We start from the raw sequence: 19,387 nt of genomic DNA, 5'->3' as shown, positions 1-19,387 counted from the left end.
CTTTTGATAAAGAGCTTAAGTCACTTAAAGTCTATCATCTCTCTTCAAAACCATGAAGAAAAGGACTTTTTGACCAAATTGGAACAAATGATTAATCCAAGTTTGAGTAGCTCAGTAAAGCCCCTAGTGCTTTCAGAGTGTCTGGGGCAGCAGGCACTGGGCCTCTCTGGTGGTTTTCATTTCTGTGTGAGGACGACTTGGTTCATATGCAGAAGACGCACATATCTTGGAATGCTGAACCCAACACCCATGCCTCTTTAGGGGACCCATTGCTCCAGGACCCAGCACTCACTGGGCTTTGGGGACCATATTAATCTGGACCAAGAGAGAAAGTGGGGAACAGAGAGACAGCGATACATAAGAATGAACATCCACAGCCGGACAGCGTGGACTTAAAGGCTAGACCGTTATGAGAAGAATGCAGAAAATTCCTTAAGGCTGCCCCGCAAATCACTCTGTGCTAATTTGCCTTGTGGGCCCAGCCCGCTGGCCAACCTGGTGACCCTGTGCTCTTACCACTGAGTCCTAATTGCACCTCCATCCCGTCTCCTGCGTTGGAAGTAATATGCGTTAGGAAAATCAATCCATTTGTAGGGGGAGAAACCACACTGGTTTCCTGCTACTGCTCATATTTTCACTAAAACCCCATTTTACTGGAACTAACGTTGAAAAAAACAGCACATTTTATTCAAAACAAGGCAATATTGGTATTGACAGAGCTGCAGTGATAATGAGGACGATCAATTTTCTCTCCTCCATTACGGGGTATTGAGCAATTTTGGAGTAAACTTGTGGCATCATTAGACAAGATCAGCATTTCTCCCTTTTGAAAACTTTCTGTTTTTCTTTTTTGCATATTTAGATTTTAAGTATTCCTGCTATGGTGGGGGGAAAGAAGCAAAACCAAAACAAACCAAAACAAACCCAGAAGTCCCCAAAGCAATAAGTGAAGTGCTGGTAATAAAAACTGGAAATCGTAGACATTTCTTTTTAATTCTTTTGAATAATACATTGTGATGTTATTTTTGCCTTTTGCTTCATACAGACTGCATCCCAACTCTCACCCTAAATTGAAATAATGCAGTTACCACATAAAATAATCCAAGTTTTGGGAGATGAGATATTCAAGGCAAGAGGGTGGATGTTACTTTTCTGTTTTGAGAAGAGAAGCAGGGGCTGGGCTTGGGTGGATGAAGGAAGAGAGAGTTGGAGCCTCAGAAAAAAGGCCTTGGGAAGGGAGTCAAGGACTTCGGGTGGATTTCCATGGGGAAGAGTGAAAGTGATGGAATAGTTCAGAGCAAATTAACTTTGGCATTTCTGCTTTCAGTTTCTGATCCTTGTTGGGCTACACATGTCCATCTGCCAGTTCAGGCTGGCTGTGCAGATGCCACATTCTGGGGAAGGGGACCCTGTCTTCCAGGCAAGACCTCTCCTCCACATCAGTGACATCATGGGCTCAGGAAAACAGCAATGCTGGCAAATGGTCACATTTCAGAATGGCAAAATGCAGCCTGGGAAGGATGTCCCCCTGGAAAGTTAATCTAATGTAGTTTTATCCCCCTTCCCCCAGTGCTCACCTTTTAAACCAGAAAAGTTATTGAAGATGTCTTAGAGATGGGGATTTCTCTGAATGCCATCAGTGTGAGGCAAGAGCTACAGGGCCCATGTGTTTGGAAGGCAGGCGGGAGGCTGTGACAGGGGCCTGGGTGAGCCATCCAATTTTTAAAACAATCTAGAAATTGTTGATGAACAGTGTAAATATCTTTCTTCATACATTTTAATCCTTGAAACATATGTGCTACAAAACTGTGTTAGCTACATATGGAAGAACACTATCTTATTTATTTCTGTCACTTAGTGCTAGCAACATACTGACCATTTTTAGGCAGGGAACCCCTCAAATGACTGCCCGCATGGAGAGGAGATGGTGGAATGAGGTGACTCTGAGCAAGAGGTTCGGGGTCAGTCAGGTTCTAGCCTTATCATGTGCTCTTGGCAATTTCCGTCTCTGGGCTTAGCTTCCCCATCTGTAAAACGGGTATGATAATTGTGCCTCCCTCACAGGCTTCTCACAGTGATTGCATAATCCATACATGTCAAAATGCTTAGAAAAGGGCCTGCCGCAGCCTAAATACCCAGGAAATATTCTCATCCCAGGATAGAATTTGGCCCTCACAGTAGATGCCAGGCCTTGAGTCCCTTCTAACTTCAAGAGCCTTGTGAAATATGTGAGAGGCTGCAGGGACCGCCCCATCCGCTGTGCTTGATGTTGTAAATTCTCTGCTGGAGCACGTTTCAAACTGTGCTGGGACAATGTGTCTGCCTACGTGTATCACCTTTAATCTGTGAATCCCTTGAAAGCAGGGACAGTGTCTTATTCATCTTTAAATGCCTAGAGCTTTACCCAGAAGATGATGTTGAGAGCCACTTCATTCTTGTTTGAGAAAGAATAGGAAGAGAGGAAGCAGGGAGGACTCCAAGAAAGCTCTTACTGGGTGGTGTAACAGGTGGTCTGTGACTTGAAGAGACCAGACCCTAGTCCTCCTTAGAAAGAGATTATTCAGGTAGTGCATTCACAGCTTCTCCTGGCTTCACTTTGGTGGTCTAGACCTCATTTACATGGCCATTGATCTCCTTTCTTGAAACTACAAACTGCGGCAAAGGTATAAAACATGGAAAGAATGCTGGTGCCTCAGGTCGGGTTCCCTGGGAGTGGAGCCTGAGACAGGGGTCCAGGTATGTGGGATTAGTTGAGGGAAGGACTCGGGAGAGAAGGAGAGTGAGGGAAGCCGGGCAGGGAAATAGCTGAAGGAGGATGCGCTCACAGCAAAGTCTTGTCTCAGCCGGAGCCCCTGGGACTCTGAGGCATGAATTGCACAACACGGTCCCAAGGGCACTGGCCTCTTTGGCTCCAGCCTGGAGTATGTGTGTGTGTGCACACAGGCATGTATGGTGCGTGTGCATGTGTGTGTGGACGCATGTGCGTGTGCATGTGTGTATGGACGCGTGTGCATGTGTATGTAAGTAGGGGGCATGTAAGTGTGTGTGTATGTGTATTTGGGTGGGTAGGGCTCCATGGCCCCTGGGCAGGGCAGCTCTTACCTAGTGGAGGGCAGTTCTGCAGAGAAGGGGAAGCCGTGGCAGGTATACCTCTCATCTGGAGAAGGAGATCTGCATGGAGCACAGTAGCATCCACTGGGACAAGGAAAATTCCATTAAGATCTAACCTGTATCCCTCTCACTTGATACAACATCTTATCCAGCAACAAAAGAGAATGTGGACAGTCCTAAGAGTTTTTGTAGAGGAGCATCCCATCCAATCCAAACCCTTTATCCAGCCTGGGAAGGATAATTCCAAAGATTTATGTTTTTACAATGAAAGAATGATTGTAAAAGCAATGTGTGGTATTAGGCTCAAATATTTACTGAGCCCAGTCTATGCGCTCTTTTCTATGTGCTTCAAAGGACATAAGCAGAGGGAAGTAGCTGGAAACCTAGTTCAGGGTTAAGATAAGAGCACAGCTGTTCATGTGGCAGCATGTGCTTAGGACTGAGGGACAGGCACAGGATGATGGGAGGGTGGGCGGAGGGAGATGGCACCCAGGGGATGAGAGTGGCTTCAGCAAACGCTTCTCCCCAGAGACTGTAGTTGGCCTGCAGACTTTGAGTGTGGTTTGAGATGTCTGTGGTGGGGCCTGTATCTGTCAAGGTAGAGTGTGTATGTTTGGTAAGTGGTACTTCTTTTAGTCTTGTACTCCCAGGCAGATTCCACCTTTTACTCCGGGGGTGCGAACTCCAACACAGGAACTGTTAGGGGAGTAAAGCCAAGTTGGGGGGATGTTGGACCCCTGGAGGGCACAGCTCCCACCCAGCACCAGCCACCTTCCCCCCACAGAGGTGCAAGCCAGCATGGCCAGATCGTCCCATCTTTTGAGAGAGGCCACAAGTCTGGATTTTTATGTGACATCTTCAGACTTTTCAATGCTAGCAGTTAATTCAGAAACTGCTGAAATATTGTGTGGGTCAAACACAGCACGTCTAAGAGGCAGATGCAGCCTCCTGCCTGCTGGCATGTGGCCTCCATCTTTAGCCATTGACCTCTCCCCACACTGACCTGGGCAGCTTGTGTCCTGCCAGAGGCTGCCTCCCACAGACTTGCCCCCCCAGGTGAGGAGGGCACTGGAAGAACCCTGAGACAGGCGTGGGTGTAGTGGGGATGGGGTATGGTGGGCGCAGTCTCCTTGTTCCACAACTCACCCCAGGCCAAGTTGGAGCCTATCAAAGCTGTCCACAAGGTTTTCTGCCCTGGTGGGCTCACAGCTTGCTTTGGTCACCTCTTAGCTTTCTGAGGAGATCCAGTGCTCCCTGGCCAGTCACATCCAGTCCCTGGTGAAGTCGGAGAAGAACCGCCAGGTCATGTGCAAAGCAGGCATGCTTGGGACCCTCATGGCCTCCTGCCACAGGGCCCTGGTCACCAGCGGCAGCCCCCTCCACTCACGCCTCATCAGGATCTTTGAGAAGCTCGCTTCCCAGGCCATTGAACCGGATGTGCTAAGGTACCACATGCTGCATATTCAGTGCCGCCAAGCTGGGCAGCCATGTCCTTTGCAGGGCAGGGGTTGCACAATGGGCAGTGGAGAGACTGCAGGGACAGATGGAGGGCACGGCTCTGTCCTGGCATTCAAGGCTGGAAGTCCATGGCTGAGCCTTGGGTCTGTGCCAGGCAGTGTGCAGGTGCCCACAAAGCAGACATAGCCCCCTCTAATGGAGCACGTGGGGGCTGGAGGGGGCTCCAAGGAAGTGGAGCTGCATTCCGAGGCCTGTGGAGTTCACTAGACAAAGAGAGGAGGGAACTGGGCCTGGAAGGCTCTGCCGGGAGGGGTGGGGCTGGGGGCGGGGGCTGACTGTGTTCTGTAGGGAGTTGGGCAGTAAGCATGTAGGGACTGCAGACATGGAGGAGGATGGGGCAGAACCCACCTGGATCCTCCAGGGGGCTTTCCTGCTGTCAGCCTCTGCAGGAAGCCACATTCCTGGAGAGCCATGGCGGGGAGAGAAAGTGCAAAGGTGCACAGGGTGGGAAGCAGGGAGCAGATGTGGAAGACAAGAGAGCAGAGGGAAGGGAAGCTACTGGGGAGGGCAGGAGTCTCCTATGCCACCTGGAGTGCCGAGGGCCATGCACAGAGCGGGGGGCCATGCTGCTTATACACAGGAGCAAGTGTAGAGGGTGCACAGACAGCCTTTCCAGCCAGCAGACATGGGACCCAGGGGCGGGCACAACAGCTGCCAGAGGAGGCTGCTGGCTATAGTGCTGCATGGGAAATTCCGTTAGAAACTTATAAACAATTATGACAAATTTACTTTGTGATATTATTTTTTGTTATGACATCCATCTTGAGGCTCCTAAACTTACCAGATCTCTGGTCTGGTCTGGCTGGCAGGGCAGAGACACCCTGTCTCCACATTGCTTTCAGAAAGGGTGTTCCAGTGGGGCTGGGAGGTCAGGGAGCTCCAGGCATCTAGGACAGTTGTCAGGATAAAGTTGGAGAACACTGTTGCTAGTAAAATGTCTTCATTTTTTCCTCTTGTATGTTATGTTCAGACAGTTTCTTGGAATTGCCTCATCTCTGTCGGCCACAACAAAAATCCTTGATTCATCTCATGCACACAGAGGCAACCCTGGGTGCTCAGGTGAGGACAGTGGCAAGAACAGGGCAGGTTAATGGGAATTAAAAGATGATAGGCATTCCTGCTGAGGGATCCTTTACAACAGGTGGGAAAGCAAACAGGTTTAAACATGGTTTTGTCTGCTGCTCAATGGAGCAACTGAGGAAAAAGCAAAGAAATTCCTGGTCTCTGGAGAAAGACCATATCCAGATGGAGAAAGATGAACCCCCACCCAGACATATAAGACAGATGATCCCTTTGGGTTCCAGATCATGGAAGCAGAGACAGAGTTTCCTTCATGACACAGCAGTACGTGGCGCTGCACTAGACAGAGGTGTGCAGGGAAGGCTTCTGTACAGCTCACAGCTCAAGGGCATGTCAGAGCCTTGGAGGCCCAAGATGCAGGTGGTACCCCTGTGTCAGGCCTAGTACCTGGGGAATATTGGCCAGGCGACCAGCTTAGAGAAAAGAAAGTCGTGGACACCTTGAATGTAAGATCACATAAGACCTCAAGGAAACAGGCAGGCCCAGTGGAGACGCAAGGGTGCGGGATCAGGCTTGGGGCTGACAGCTGCGGTGGGAGCCCAGAGCTTACAAGGAGAGGCTGCTGTGAAGGAAAGTGTGGGCTTTGTGAGCAGACACAAAGCTCCAGTGAGTAACTCCAATGGGGCAAGCCAGAGACAGGGATGGCAGCAGTAGAATGTGCTATGCTGGAAAAGGGATCTGTGCTGGAATGAAAGAAAAGTTTCTAGAAGGAGCAGGTTAGCAACACCGTTCCTTGTTATCAGACTCAGCAGGGGTCCCGGGCTGGGGGCCAGGGAGCCACCCTCGCTGGTGCTTAGGAAGTACCTGGTGACTGTGTGGAACTCTCTTTCTGGGCTGCGGCAGATACTTTGGGGTTATTGTCAGAAGTGGGACAGAAATGCTTTGAGCAGAGACACATCTCTTCTCTTGCTTGCTGCCCTAGGGTCACAGACTGCACAGGGCTCGGCTGAGGGGCCCTGGCCAGCTGCCCCAGATGCTGGCCTGCACCCTGGAGTCACACAGGCCCCGCAGCCCTTGGGGGAATCCCAGGATTCAACTACTGCTCTTCAGACGGCGCTGAGCCTCATCTCCATGACCTCCCCACGCAACCTGCAGCCTCAGAGGGCAGCCCTGGCCCCATCGTTTGTGGAATTTGACATGTCCGTGGAAGGTTATGGGTATGACAGGCTTTCACATATTTAAAATGCACTTTATTAATTTTGCAGTGCCTCTGATGAATTATAATATTGATTGCAAACTTGTAGTTCCCATTGAATCTCACCACTCAGCAGAGGAAAATGTCTGGGTCATGGACACCTGCCTACTCAGTGGCCTCCCAGGGGCTGTGTCCCCAGCTATGGAGGGCCAAGACCCTCTTTTCCCTGGTGTGGCTGCATTCTGGAACACCCTCCCATCCTGCCTGCAGTGCAATTCCTTCCCTTAGGCATCCTACCAGCATCAGCTGCAGTCCGTCCTTGGGACCTTATGGTCTAAGGAGGGTTACAGTGCCGGCAGGAGGGTAGAGTGGGAAGATGTCATGGCCCAGACTAGCTGTGTCAGTGCAAGAGATTAGCTTGCAGTCCAATGATCTGAGACAATTTTCTATTTCCAGCTGTTTGTTTATTCCGACCCTGTCCACAGTTATGGGAACCAGCACTGAGTACTCTGTCTCTGGAGGAATTGGGACAGGTAGGTGTTTTTCCCAGATGGTTTAGCTCTCCATCCCTTCCCAAGTATGAGTCTTCAGATAGCCTTGATTGCAGATTTTTACTTGGTGTTTCAATAAAGTGTGAGCTGTGCTGGGCAAGGTGGCTTACACCTGTAATACTGCAATTTGGGAGGCCAAGACAGGAGGATTGTTTGAGGCCAGGAGTTCCAGGCTGCAGTGAACTATGATTGAACCACTGCACTCCAACCTGGGCTACAGTGTAAGACCCAGTTTCAAAAAAAGAAAAGCAAACATGAGTTTCGCCTTGGTCCTGAGTATCTGCAGATGAGTTGTTCTTCAACTTTGCTCCTCCTTTAGAACAAGATGTTCTGTTCATTGTGCATCCCAAGGGTCCAGCCTATAGCTAGGGACTCAATTGACCTTGAAAAATTGGCTCATTTTGCTGGTGACTGATGTAGGCTGAGATGGACACATTACCTGCCTTAGATCTCTCTCTAGAGAGAAATATGAGTTGGGCTGATGGCCGTTGAGAACAGACCAATTTTTGGCAAGTGGCTTCTATGCACAGCGCTGCACTTAACTGAAAACACGCTGGGTGGGACAGTGCAAGTGCCTGATGCTGCCTGAGCCACACGCTCTGTTAGGAGAATTGGGTTTGGGGTTTCTATGGGATCATGGGTGCTGGGGAGCCATTGCCTTCATGACGTTTTTCCATGTGAGTTGGCACCAAGTCTGAGGACACAGCAGCTGATCCTGCTTGTCCTGTGAGGACAATGGACCTGTCTGTATCACCAACCCTATTATGTGATGGGAGGGCACATGGCATTCCTAGATTGGTGCCCTTTCCTATCCAAGGTTCAGCTGAGCTAGGCCAAGGTCCTCTGCCCCACAGAGCACACTGCCTGGCTATAGATCAGCTGACCAAGAGCCCATGTGTGACGGATCTCAGGGAGATCGAGATCTTCTCTGCTCCTTTGGCAAGGCAACATGCCATAATGGGGAGGAGACAACTGGTGATTAGGCAAGACACCCAGTAGGTGCTGCACCTGGGCTAAATCAGCACCACAGTGAATCTGAACATGCTTGCTCAGCAGGGCAGAACAAAGCCTGAGGGCATGCCTGTGTTCCCACCCAGGTGCCACCAGACCGTTCCCTCCTCCTGGAGGTCTGACCTTCTCCTGCTGGTTCCTGATCAGCCGGCATGGAGCTGCCACTGAGGGCCACCCACTGCGCTTCCTGACATTGGTGCGCCACCTGGCCAGGACTGAGCAACCCTTTGTTTGCTTCTCCGTCAGCCTCTGCCCAGACGACCTCTCCTTGGTTGTTTCTACAGAAGAGAAGGAGTTTCAGCCTCTGGGTAAGGTGCTGGGATCCAAAGCCAGTTTCATCCACATGTGGGGGAAATGGGGCTAAGTCAGAAGCTCTCAACACAGGTGTGGTTAGAAACCTGGTGACCTTCTGTTTCTCCTCATCCTTTGAAATTTTTCCCTTGGGTTCCACACCTGGTGAAAGGTCTACAATATTTGTTGTGGTTCACTGTGGCCTGGGCTCTAGGCTTGTAAGTATCAGGCAGATGAGGCCCCAGCCCTTGGCACAGCTTCAGAGATGATGCTCAGTGGCTTTTCAGAAACTTCGCCCTGGCAGAACAGTCACAATGGGACCCAGGGCTTTGCTTTGCTGGGACACAGGCTGCATCCTCTCCTGAGTGAAGAACACACACAATTTAGCTGGAGCTGAAGCAGCTACAGACATATAGGCACTCCCACATATGCTCAACCCCAAACCCAGAAGGCTGGCCCATGCTTGGCATGGCGCCCAGGGCCACCCCCCCTTTGGCAGTGCTAGAGGCCAGCCCTGGCTCTGCCCTTTGGACCCCAGCATTGTTCTCCAGGCTCATTTGCCTGAGATGGTCAAGTCCAGTGGATTCTGGCCACTTGTTCTTCTCCTGTGTCCTGAGAGTGTCACTGTTTCATAGGGAAAAACATTGGGAGGCCCTATGAAACAGTGGAAGCGGCTGACACCCTTGTACACAGCACAACTGCCTATCCAACTCTCTGGGACTCGGCCTACAATGGAGTCTCTGTGGAGGTAGTCTACCTTGGGATAGACCTGAAGCCTGGCTTCTGGGTTTGAATCCTGGCTGTATGACCTTGGGCAAGTCACTCAACCTCTCTGTGCCTCAGGATGGTAAATTGGGCATGTATGAGCGCCTACCTCACAGGGCTGTGAACATGACTTGAGTTGATATTTGTAACATGCTTAAAACTGGCACAAAGGAAGAGCTCAAAGAATGACTGCTGCTATTGCTGCTGCTGTTGTCATTTTTCATGAGAGGAGGGTCTAGGGCTCCATGGTACAAGGCCCAGTGGTTGACGTCCGCCTATGCCCTCCCCATTCTCCTGGGTTCCTGCAGTGTAGCACCACACGTGAGACTCAGTGTTCATGCTGTCTTCCAGATGTCATGGAACCTGAGGATGACTCCGAGCCTTCTGCAGGATGCCAGCTTCAGGTCAGGTGTGGCCAGCTCCTGGCTTGTGGTCAGTGGCATCACTTGGCTGTGGTTGTCACTAAGGAAATGAAAAGGCATTGTACAGTTTCCACCTGTCTGGATGGACAGGTCATTGGCTCTGCCAAGGTGAGATGGCTCCTCCAAGCTGCACTTGCCCCACAGCCATACCTCCTGCTACTACCCTGAAGTGGCCTCGGTTTCATTCTATGTTTTTGTTGTTGTTGTTTGTTGTTTGTTTATTACTGGTAGGGTTGGCATCTAATGAAATCTGCCTTACTGTTCAGGAAACTTGGCTGAGCTCAGACATGAAAAGGACATCTTTAGAAAATGCATTGAAGGTCACGCAACCAGGGCAGAAGGCAAGATGTGCATCTAGGTCTCTAAGAATAGTCATGTTCATGAAAATAGAAAACTCCAGAATGAACAAAGCAAAGCTTCTCATTTTGGGGGGCAAACTCCTCAGGGAGGTCTGGGCAGGGCCTAAGGTATGACTTTTCCAAGAAGCTCCCAGGTGAGTCCAACGCAGCTCATCTTTGCACCACACGGAGGAGCAGGACACTAGAGTGTGCAGACACCAACACGTGTCATCAGATTTAGAGCAAGAACCATGAGGAAGGTAATAGAATGCAAATGTATAGCTGGAGGAAGCATCTCATGGCTGTCATTTAGAGACACCCCAGGTATAAGAGAAAGCTGGGAAAAGGTGGAGCTGGCAGGCGCCAGCAGCCATTGTCAGAGAAGAGAGGGACCGGAGGACCACAGAAGGCAGGTACGGCTGGATTTTCACACAAGTTCCAGGGAGAGCATCCCAAGCTGGCTGCATTTTAAAATCACCTGCAAAGGCTTTTTAAAGTTCTCTTGCACAGGCTGCACCCAGAATAATTACATCAGAATCTCCCTGGGTCAGGTAATTTCACAACTTACTAATGTTTGTAAAATTTTCTAGGTGATTCTAATATGCAGCCAGAATGGAGAACCTTACATACACAGGGTTTCTGGATTCCCCCTAAATGCCATAGTGTTCCTCCCCTGACCTTGCCCAGTTGTGACCACCAGTAACATCTCCAGACATTGCCAAATATACCCTGGGGGTCAAAGTTGTTCCAGGTTAAGAGTCATCAGATGAGAACAAATTCTTAGTCCCAAATTCTGTGGGACACATATAGGTGAATTTGATACCATCTGCTGGTAAAGTTCTGTTATCAAAAAAAGGCAGTGATGACCAAATATATATATATATATATATATATATATATATATATATATATATATGTGTGTGTGTGTGTGTGTGTGTGTGTGTGTGTATGTGTGTGTGTATATATATGTGTGTGTGTGTGTGTGTATATATGTGTGTGTGTATATATATGTATGTGTGTGTGTGTGTGTGTGTATATATATATATGTTTTTTTGAGATAGGATTTTGCTCTTGTCGCCCAGGCTGGAGTGCAATGGTGCAATCTCAGCTCTCTGCAACCACTGCCTGCAGGGTTCAAGCGATTCTCCTTTCTCAACCTCCTGACTAGGTAGGATTACAAGCGCCCACCACCATGCCCACTAATTTTTGTATTTTTAGTAGAGACAGGGTTTCACCAGGCTGGCCAGGCTGGTCTCAAACTCCTGACCTCAGGTGATCCACCTGCCTTGCCCTCCCAAAGTGCTGGGATTACAGGTGTGAGCCACCGCGCCTGGCCGACCAGAAAGATTTTGATAGGGGCATTGAAAAAACAGGTCCTTCAAAACATAGTTAACCTTTTCTGCAATTATTAACAATATCAGTCCTCCCTCCTTCCCTTTCTCTCTTTCTTCTTTTCCTCATTAAATATTTATTGAGCACCTGTTATGTGTTAGCTAATATTTTAGGTGCTAAGAATTGTTTATGCCTATAAGCTAAGGACCTCCAGGAACATACATATAGTATAAGGTGCTAAGAATTGTTTTAGGTTCTAAGAATGATTTATGCTTATAAGCCAAAGACCTCCAGGAACATACATATAGTATAAAATAAAAATTAGATTTAAACTGACTATCGCGAGAGATTTCCTATCCCATGGGGTAGTAAGGAGTTAGGAGTGGCTTGTTACAGAAACTAGATTTATTTTAGGTGATTTTTAAAAGGGTTTAAAGAAGTGGGGGTCTGTCTGTTCTGAACTGGGTGCTGCTGGAAAGAGGTGCAATTTGGTGACTGCGAATGTTAATAACTTTTATCCAGAAGGTAGAGACACGGAACAGGGCTGGACTTATCATTAGAGAGGAAGCAGAAGTCCCTCACATTAGTTGGGATGGGATTTGTGGTGTCTTTTGTGGTTGCAATATCTTTGTTTTTATCTGTTTAGGCTTAATTACTGAGTTCACTTTTTCTTGTCTTCTTTCACAGAATATGTTGATATTTTGTGAAATACTTCATATACCTTGAGGCATGTCTTATTGATGTTTGTACCTTCCTTGAACTTGGCACAGGGGCTGACACACAGTGAGCATGGAATAAACACTTGATTAACTGAATTGAATGTGCAGCCACAGGAGGAACATGACTGGCTGGTAGTGTGGTTGGGTGAAGTGATACAGGCATTAACATCCTCCCTGCGGGACCTGCTAAGCCTAGGGCCATCAACAGGGAGGTCAGGAGTGGTGTGTTGCTATATGGAGTGGCCAAAGCCAAGACTGACAGGGTGCACTTTCCAAAATAATCTCAACAAGTTGGGTCAGGACCAGCAAGTGAAACTCAACCAAGATAAACATAAAGGCCTGTGTTTTGATGCAAACGTCTGTTGGACAAGAGTAAGATGTGAGAACTTCAGCTTAATTTGACTAGTTTAACAGCCCTTCTCAAAATGCTGAGCCTTTGTTTTTATTGCCAAAGGAAACTTAGATAAATTTGGAAAGATATGGAGCATTTTAATAGTTTGAATTGGGCAAAATGATTTGGGAACGATATGAGACATTAGACATTTATTAGGCAACCTGAATGGGGCAGTGTGCATACACTGGGAATTTGGAAGACAGGAGCAAGGTGGGTTGGAGGGGTGAGCTGTGCTTCAGTGCGGGAGAGAGAGGAGGACTCTGTGCCTGCGAGAACAGAGAGAGAAGAGAGCACAGAAAATCATACTCCTGGCAAGCCTTGATGGCTGAACAATTGGTTTGTTTTTATTTGAAAATCTCACTTAATTGGTAGGGTGAAAAAGAATATTTCTGAAATTCTGTAAACTCTCATTTAGAAAAATACAGTCGTCCCTCAGTTTCCTCAGGGGATTGGCTCCAGGACCCTTCCTGGATACCAAACTGCATGGATACTCAAGTCCCTTAAATAAAATGGTGTAGTATTTGCAAATAATAGATGCATACCCTCCTGCATGCTTAACTAAGCTCTAGATGATTTATAATACCTAATACAATGTGAATGCTACATAAATAGTTGTCACACTGTATCTTTTATTTGTATTTTTTATTGTTATAGCACTATTTTTTATTGTTCTTTTTCCTGAATATTTTTGACCCAAAGTTGATTGAATCCAAGGATATGGAACCCCCAGATATGCAGGGCCAATTGTACATATTTATATATGTACAATTGTGTATATCTATGTATATATCTTATGTATAAAATCAAAGATGTATATATCAAATGTATATATCATATATAGTGATTTTATAGTAATTATAAGAATAATATAAATGCATTTTGAAATAGCTCAAAAATAGAGAAAAGAAGATTAGCTACCCTCCTACTACTTTATCATATTTTGTCATTTCAGTTTTATCCCTTTAAAAAATAGTGTGGCCTCAAAGTATAGAAAATCTTGTGTACTACTTAGTTCATTTAACCTCTCATTTAACCTAACACTTAGGCTATATGGTATAGCTTATTGCTCCTAGGCTACAAACCTAGACAGCATGTTGCTATACTGAATACTGTAGGCAACTGTAACACAGTGGTGAGTATTTGTGTATCTAAACACTCTAAACACGGAAAAAGTACAGTAAAAATATGATATTATTATCTGATGGACCACCATTGCATATGTGCTCTGACACTGACTTGGAACATTGTAATGTGGCACACAGCAATATATGGAAGTATACTTGGAAATTCATCCAAACTTTTGCCTGTAGCCACAGTTCATTCTTTTTTATTTCTGAGTAGTATTTCAAGGTATGGATGTGCCATAGTTTGTTTAGTCATTTATCCATTGAAGGACATCTGGGATGTTTCAGGTTTTGGCTATTACAAATAAAGCTTTGTGAGCATTTGTGTACAGGTTTTTGTGTGAATTTGAGTCTTCATTTATCCGGGATGAATTCCAAGAGTTCAATTGCTGGTTTCTATGGTAATTGAATTTTAGTTTTATAAGAAACTGCCAAACTATTTCGAAAATGATTGTATCATTTGACATTTCCGCTAACAATGGATGAGTGAGGCAGTTTTTCTGCACTTAGCATTGTCACTATTTTTATATTAGCCATTTTGATAGTTCTGTAGTAATATCTCACTGTGTTTTTAATTTGTATTTCCTTAGTGGCTAATGAGGTTGAACATCATCTTTTCATGTGCTTATTTGCCATCTGTATATTCTCCTCAGTGATGTCCATCCATATTTTTTGCCCATTTTCTAATTGCATTGTTTGCTTTTTTTTTTTTTTTTTTTGAGATGGAGTCTCACTCTGTTGGCAGGCTGGAGTGAAGTGGTGCAATCTCGTCTCACTGCAACCTCTGTCTCCTGGGTTCAAGCGATTTTTCTGCTTCAGAATCCAGAGTTGCTGGGACTACAGGTGCCCACCACCATGCCTAGCTAGTTTTTGTATTTTTAGTAGAGATGGGTTTTCACTATGTTGGCTAGGATGGTCTCGATCTCCTGACCTCATGATCTGCCCACCTCAGCCTCCCAAAGTGCTGGGATTACAGGCATGAGCCACCACACCCAGTTGCATTGTTTACTTTTTTTTGTTGTTTTTTGAGACGGAGTAGTCTCGCTCTGTCGCCCAGGCTGGAGTGCAGTGGCGTGATCTCGGCTCACTATAAGCTCCGCCTCCTGGGTTCGTGCCATTCTCCTGCCTCAGCCTCTCCAGTAGCTGGGACTACAGGCACCCACCACCATGCCCGGCTGACTTTTGTTGTGTTTTTTTAGTAGAGACAGGGTTTCACCATGTTAGCCAGGATGGTCTCGATCTCCTGACCTCGTGATCCGCCTGCCTCGGCCTCCCAAAGTGCTGGGATTACAGGCGTGAGCCATTGCGCCTGGCCTTAAACTGTTGAGTTTTAAGGGTTTTAGGGTTTTAAAATATATACATGTATGTGTGTGTGTGTCTATATATATACATATATATTCTAGACACTAGTCCTTTGTTAGATATGTGATTTGCAATAATTCCTCCTAGTCTGTAGCATGTCTTTTAATCCTCTTTCACATGGGTAAAATTTCTGGTTTTGCTGAAATATAATTCATTAGTTTTTCCTTATATGACTCATGCTTTTGGTGTCGTTTGAGAATATTTTGCCTAGTCCTAGATCCTGAAGATATTCTCCTATTTTTTTCCCTAAAAGTTTTCTAGTTTTACATTTTACACTAGAGTTTGCAATCAATTATGAATTAATTTTTGTATAAGGTGTAAGGTTTAAGTTCATTTCTTTGCCTGTGGATGTTCAATTGCTCCAGTACCATTTGTTGAAGAGTCTATCATTTCTCAATTGAATTGCTTTTGCATCTTTGTCAAAAATCAGGTGAGCATTCTTATATAAGCTTATTTCTGGGTTCTCTATTCTGTTCCATTGATCTATGTGATTATCTTTATACCAATGTCACACTATATTGATTTTATAGCTATATAATAAGTCATTATTAGAATAGTTCCTCCCCCAAATTAATTCTTCTTTTTCTGAGTTGTTTAAGCTATTCTAGGGCCTGTGCCTTCCCATATGCATTTTAGAATTAGCTTGTTTGTGTCTACAAAAAACCTTTCTGGAATTCTGATAGTCTACAAAAAACCTTTCTGGAATTGCATTATACTTACTGATCAACTCGAGGGGAAATAACATCTTTACTATAGTGAACCTTTCTATCCATGAACCTGGTATGTCTCTCCATTTATATAGGTCGTCTTGGACTTTTTCCATCATCACTTAGGAATTTTCAGTATACAGATCCTCTACGTGTCTTACTAAGTATTTCATTTTCTTGTGCATAATTGTAAGTGGTATTGTGTTTAATTTTAGTTTCTGTTTGTTTATTGTTAGCCTACACAAATAAAATTGATTTTTGTGTATTGATCATGTATCCTGTGACCTTGCTGAATTCACTTATTCTAGGATATTAAAAGAAATTCCTTGGAACTTTCTACATGGACATGATAGAAACAGTTTTATTTCTTCCTTTCCACTCTGTATGTATGTAATTATTGTTCATATATAAAACTTCATTAATTTGCCAATACTAGACATTCAGATTCTTAGTAGAATGACTGAGATAAGAAAGGTGTACACTTTTTTGTTTCTTAATATTTTTTATCAAATTTATTTTCAAAAGGAAAGTATCAGTTTTTTACTCCACATTTAATAACTTGTTTTGCTGCATACTTCTGAGATTTGAGAATTATATTTTAGTGTTTTAGATAAAATACATTTTTACTATGAGATGAGAATAAGATGCATCATGTTATATCACTTTGTATTTACTTGATTAACTCTGAGATCAAACACTACTCACTCTTGTCCTTTTTATTTTAACAGATGTTATACATCCAGGCTCTACCAGGGCCTTTCCTTTCTATGGATCCATCTGCATTTGTGGATGTTTATGGATATATTGCTACCCCTCGAGTCTGGAAACAAAAGTCTTCATTAATCTGGCGTCTTGGCCCCACATACCTCTTTGAAGAAGCCATTTCAATGGAAACTCTGGAAGTTATTAACAAACTTGGCCCAAGATATTGTGGTAACTTCCAAGCTGTGCATGTCCAAGGTATGGAGTGTTTTGATTTACAATGTTCTTGCTGATATTAGTTTTTTAAATGGACATCCAGTTATTTATAGCAGATTTGCAGAGAATAAGCTCAGTGTTAAAGTCAGTCATTAGGGAAGACCTCTGTAATTGTATCATTATATATTTACAACCCAAGAGAAAATGTCACAGAAAAGGAAATGACAATATCTTTAGATTTCAACTCCAAAGCCCTAATGGGGAAGAGGTGGGTTGGGCAACACCATCAGCAAAGAAAGGGAGAAGAGAATGGGATAAATAAGTTACATTGCTTTTAATGAAGAAGGTTTTTAACTAAAGTATACCATTGACTTCAATTATTAAACAGGCAGACAAAACATCCACATTTTCATTATTGATTGTTGTTATTCAAGCAGGGAGCATTGTTCTCTGTGCTCCGTCAAGTCAAAGGGGTCAGCTCTCATCTGGAAAGAATGATAAATGAATCTATGTCAGCAGCCTGTATGTGCTGAAGGGCGCTTGAGTGCTCTTGAGCGTTTCTGTCTCCAGGCCCATGATGTCTTTGAATTTCATTTCCTGTGGCAAATGGCACTGGCCAGAGCAATGGGACGAGGTCAGGTCTAGAGCCAAAGTCTTACCAATTCTATATTCATGCCACCCTTCTCTACTAGCACATTGGGTATCATTGACTTAGAGACCAGTATGTTAATTCAAACTGGGGTGTTTGCTGTGGCTGTGCAGCTCATTGAAAATTAGACATTTCAGCTCAGCCTATTTCAGGTCAGGTTTCTTGTCACTTAACAGTTTGGTTTTAGGGAATGAGGTTATATACTTTACAGATGTTTTAAGCTCTGGTAGTTTAGCACCTGAAGTGCATCTATTTCATGGTAAGACAAATCTTGGGAGAGTTCGCCACAGTTTTCTTTTTTTCTTCCTCTTCCTCCTCCTCTTCTTCTTTCTTCTTCCCCTTCTTCTTCTTCTTCTTCTTCTTCTTCTTCTTCTTCTTCTTCTTCTTCTTCTTCTTCTTCTTCTTCTTCTTCTTCTTCTTCTTCTTCTTCTTCTTCTTCTTCTTCTTCTTCTTCTTCTTCTTCTTCGACAGAGTCTCACTCTGTCACCCAGACTGGAGTGCAATGTCATGATCTGGGCTCACTGCAACCTCTGCCTCCCCGGTTCAAGCCATTCTCCTGCATCAGCCTCCCAAGTAGCTGGGACTACAGGCATGCGCCACCATGCCCAGCTGACTTTTTGTACTTTTAGTAGAGACGAGATTTCACCATGTTGGCTAGACTGGTCTCAAAATCCTGACCTCAAGTGATCTGCCTGTCTTGGCCTCCCAAAGTGCTGGGATTACAGGCATAAGCCACCATGCCCAGCCCCCAGTTTTCTATAAGTATCAGAGAAGAGGGGAAAACAAATGACATGCAAACATACAATGTGCAAAAACATGCAACGTGACAACATACAAACATCCTCTCAATGATTACTTTGCTGTGTGACAGAGATATTAAATTGTATGAGGATTAATTTCCTGCTCTGTAAAGTTAGACTAGAAATGTTTAAAGACGTGTTGTTACAGGGGAGGACCTGGACAGTGAAGCCACGCCCTTCGTTGCAGAAGAAAGAGTTTCTTTTGGACTTCACATAGCCAGCTCCTCTATCACCAGTGTAGTGGACATCAGAAATGCTTACAATGAGGTGGACAGCCGCCTGATCGCCAAAGAGGTACATCTTCTAACTTTGCTGCTAATCTCTGTTGGAATCTGGTTTCATGGTTTGCTTTAGCTTTCAGTGCTTAAGTAAACACTATTTCATGTTTGCACATGTGTAGATAGATACACAAATACATGTTTCCCACTTCATTTGTTAAAATATCCTATGCCTCCCCACCCACTGGCATCCTCCCAGACTAAGCCTTTCATTTATAATTATTCAGAGAAGAAAAATCATAAGTAAAAGAACAAGAACAAATGACATATTTTAAATACCTTTGCAACATTGAAAACACTATTGAGCTTCCCTAGTCCTGGGTATTAATGACCCACTAACACTGAGCTATTCTTTGAGTTGTTGTGATATTTTTTAATTTTAATTTTTTATTTTTTTACAGATGGGATCTCTCTATGTTGCCCAGGCTGGTCTTGAACTCCTGAGCTCAAGTGATCCTCCTGCTTCAGCCTCCTGAGTAGTTGGGATTACAGGTGTGATTCACAGCAGCACCCAGTATTGCTGTGATTAAAACAACAAACAAATAAAAAACAGTAAATTTTCAAAACAACAAGGAGATATGTTTGTAGATGGGGATGCCATTAAATTTACTTCCAATTTTTGCATAAAGAGCTCTTTTGCTTAGCACTGATGAAAATTTGCAATTCGTTTATATTCCTTCACCCTCATGGACAGAGGGTACCCCCAGAGGATGGGGAGTCAGGAACTAGGTCCTGTTGATCATGAAAGTTGTGGCTTAGCAGCAACACACCACTTTCTGATGTAGGAGTCCAGGATTCGTATCTTCTTGCCCCTTTGACACCTGTAGAGATTGGGCTCCCAGAGCCTGAACAACCCTAGTCTGAGAAGGTGGCAGCCCTCAC

The 19,387-nt window shown here is 45.1% G+C and overlaps 1 protein-coding gene across 2 annotated transcripts in view; it reads left to right on the top strand.

Annotated features, from left to right (window-relative positions):
* Positions 1–19,387, top strand: part of WDFY4 (WDFY family member 4) — a 298,505-nt gene that overhangs the window by 84,342 nt on the left and 194,776 nt on the right. For both annotated transcript variants that reach the window (XM_019035474.4, XM_063710084.1), the window contains 8 exons: positions 4,342–4,556; positions 5,600–5,688; positions 6,632–6,866; positions 7,301–7,377; positions 8,493–8,714; positions 9,814–9,992; positions 16,589–16,820; positions 18,376–18,521. In XM_019035474.4, coding sequence (XP_018891019.4) covers positions 4,342–4,556; positions 5,600–5,688; positions 6,632–6,866; positions 7,301–7,377; positions 8,493–8,714; positions 9,814–9,992; positions 16,589–16,820; positions 18,376–18,521 — 1,395 coding nt within the window. The remainder of the gene's footprint in view (positions 1–4,341; positions 4,557–5,599; positions 5,689–6,631; positions 6,867–7,300; positions 7,378–8,492; positions 8,715–9,813; positions 9,993–16,588; positions 16,821–18,375; positions 18,522–19,387) is intronic.

Source organism: Gorilla gorilla, chromosome 8, assembly GCF_029281585.2.
Source record: "Gorilla gorilla gorilla isolate KB3781 chromosome 8, NHGRI_mGorGor1-v2.1_pri, whole genome shotgun sequence".
Lineage (NCBI taxonomy): Eukaryota > Metazoa > Chordata > Mammalia > Primates > Hominidae > Gorilla > Gorilla gorilla.
This window is presented reverse-complemented; position numbering and strand designations above follow the sequence as displayed.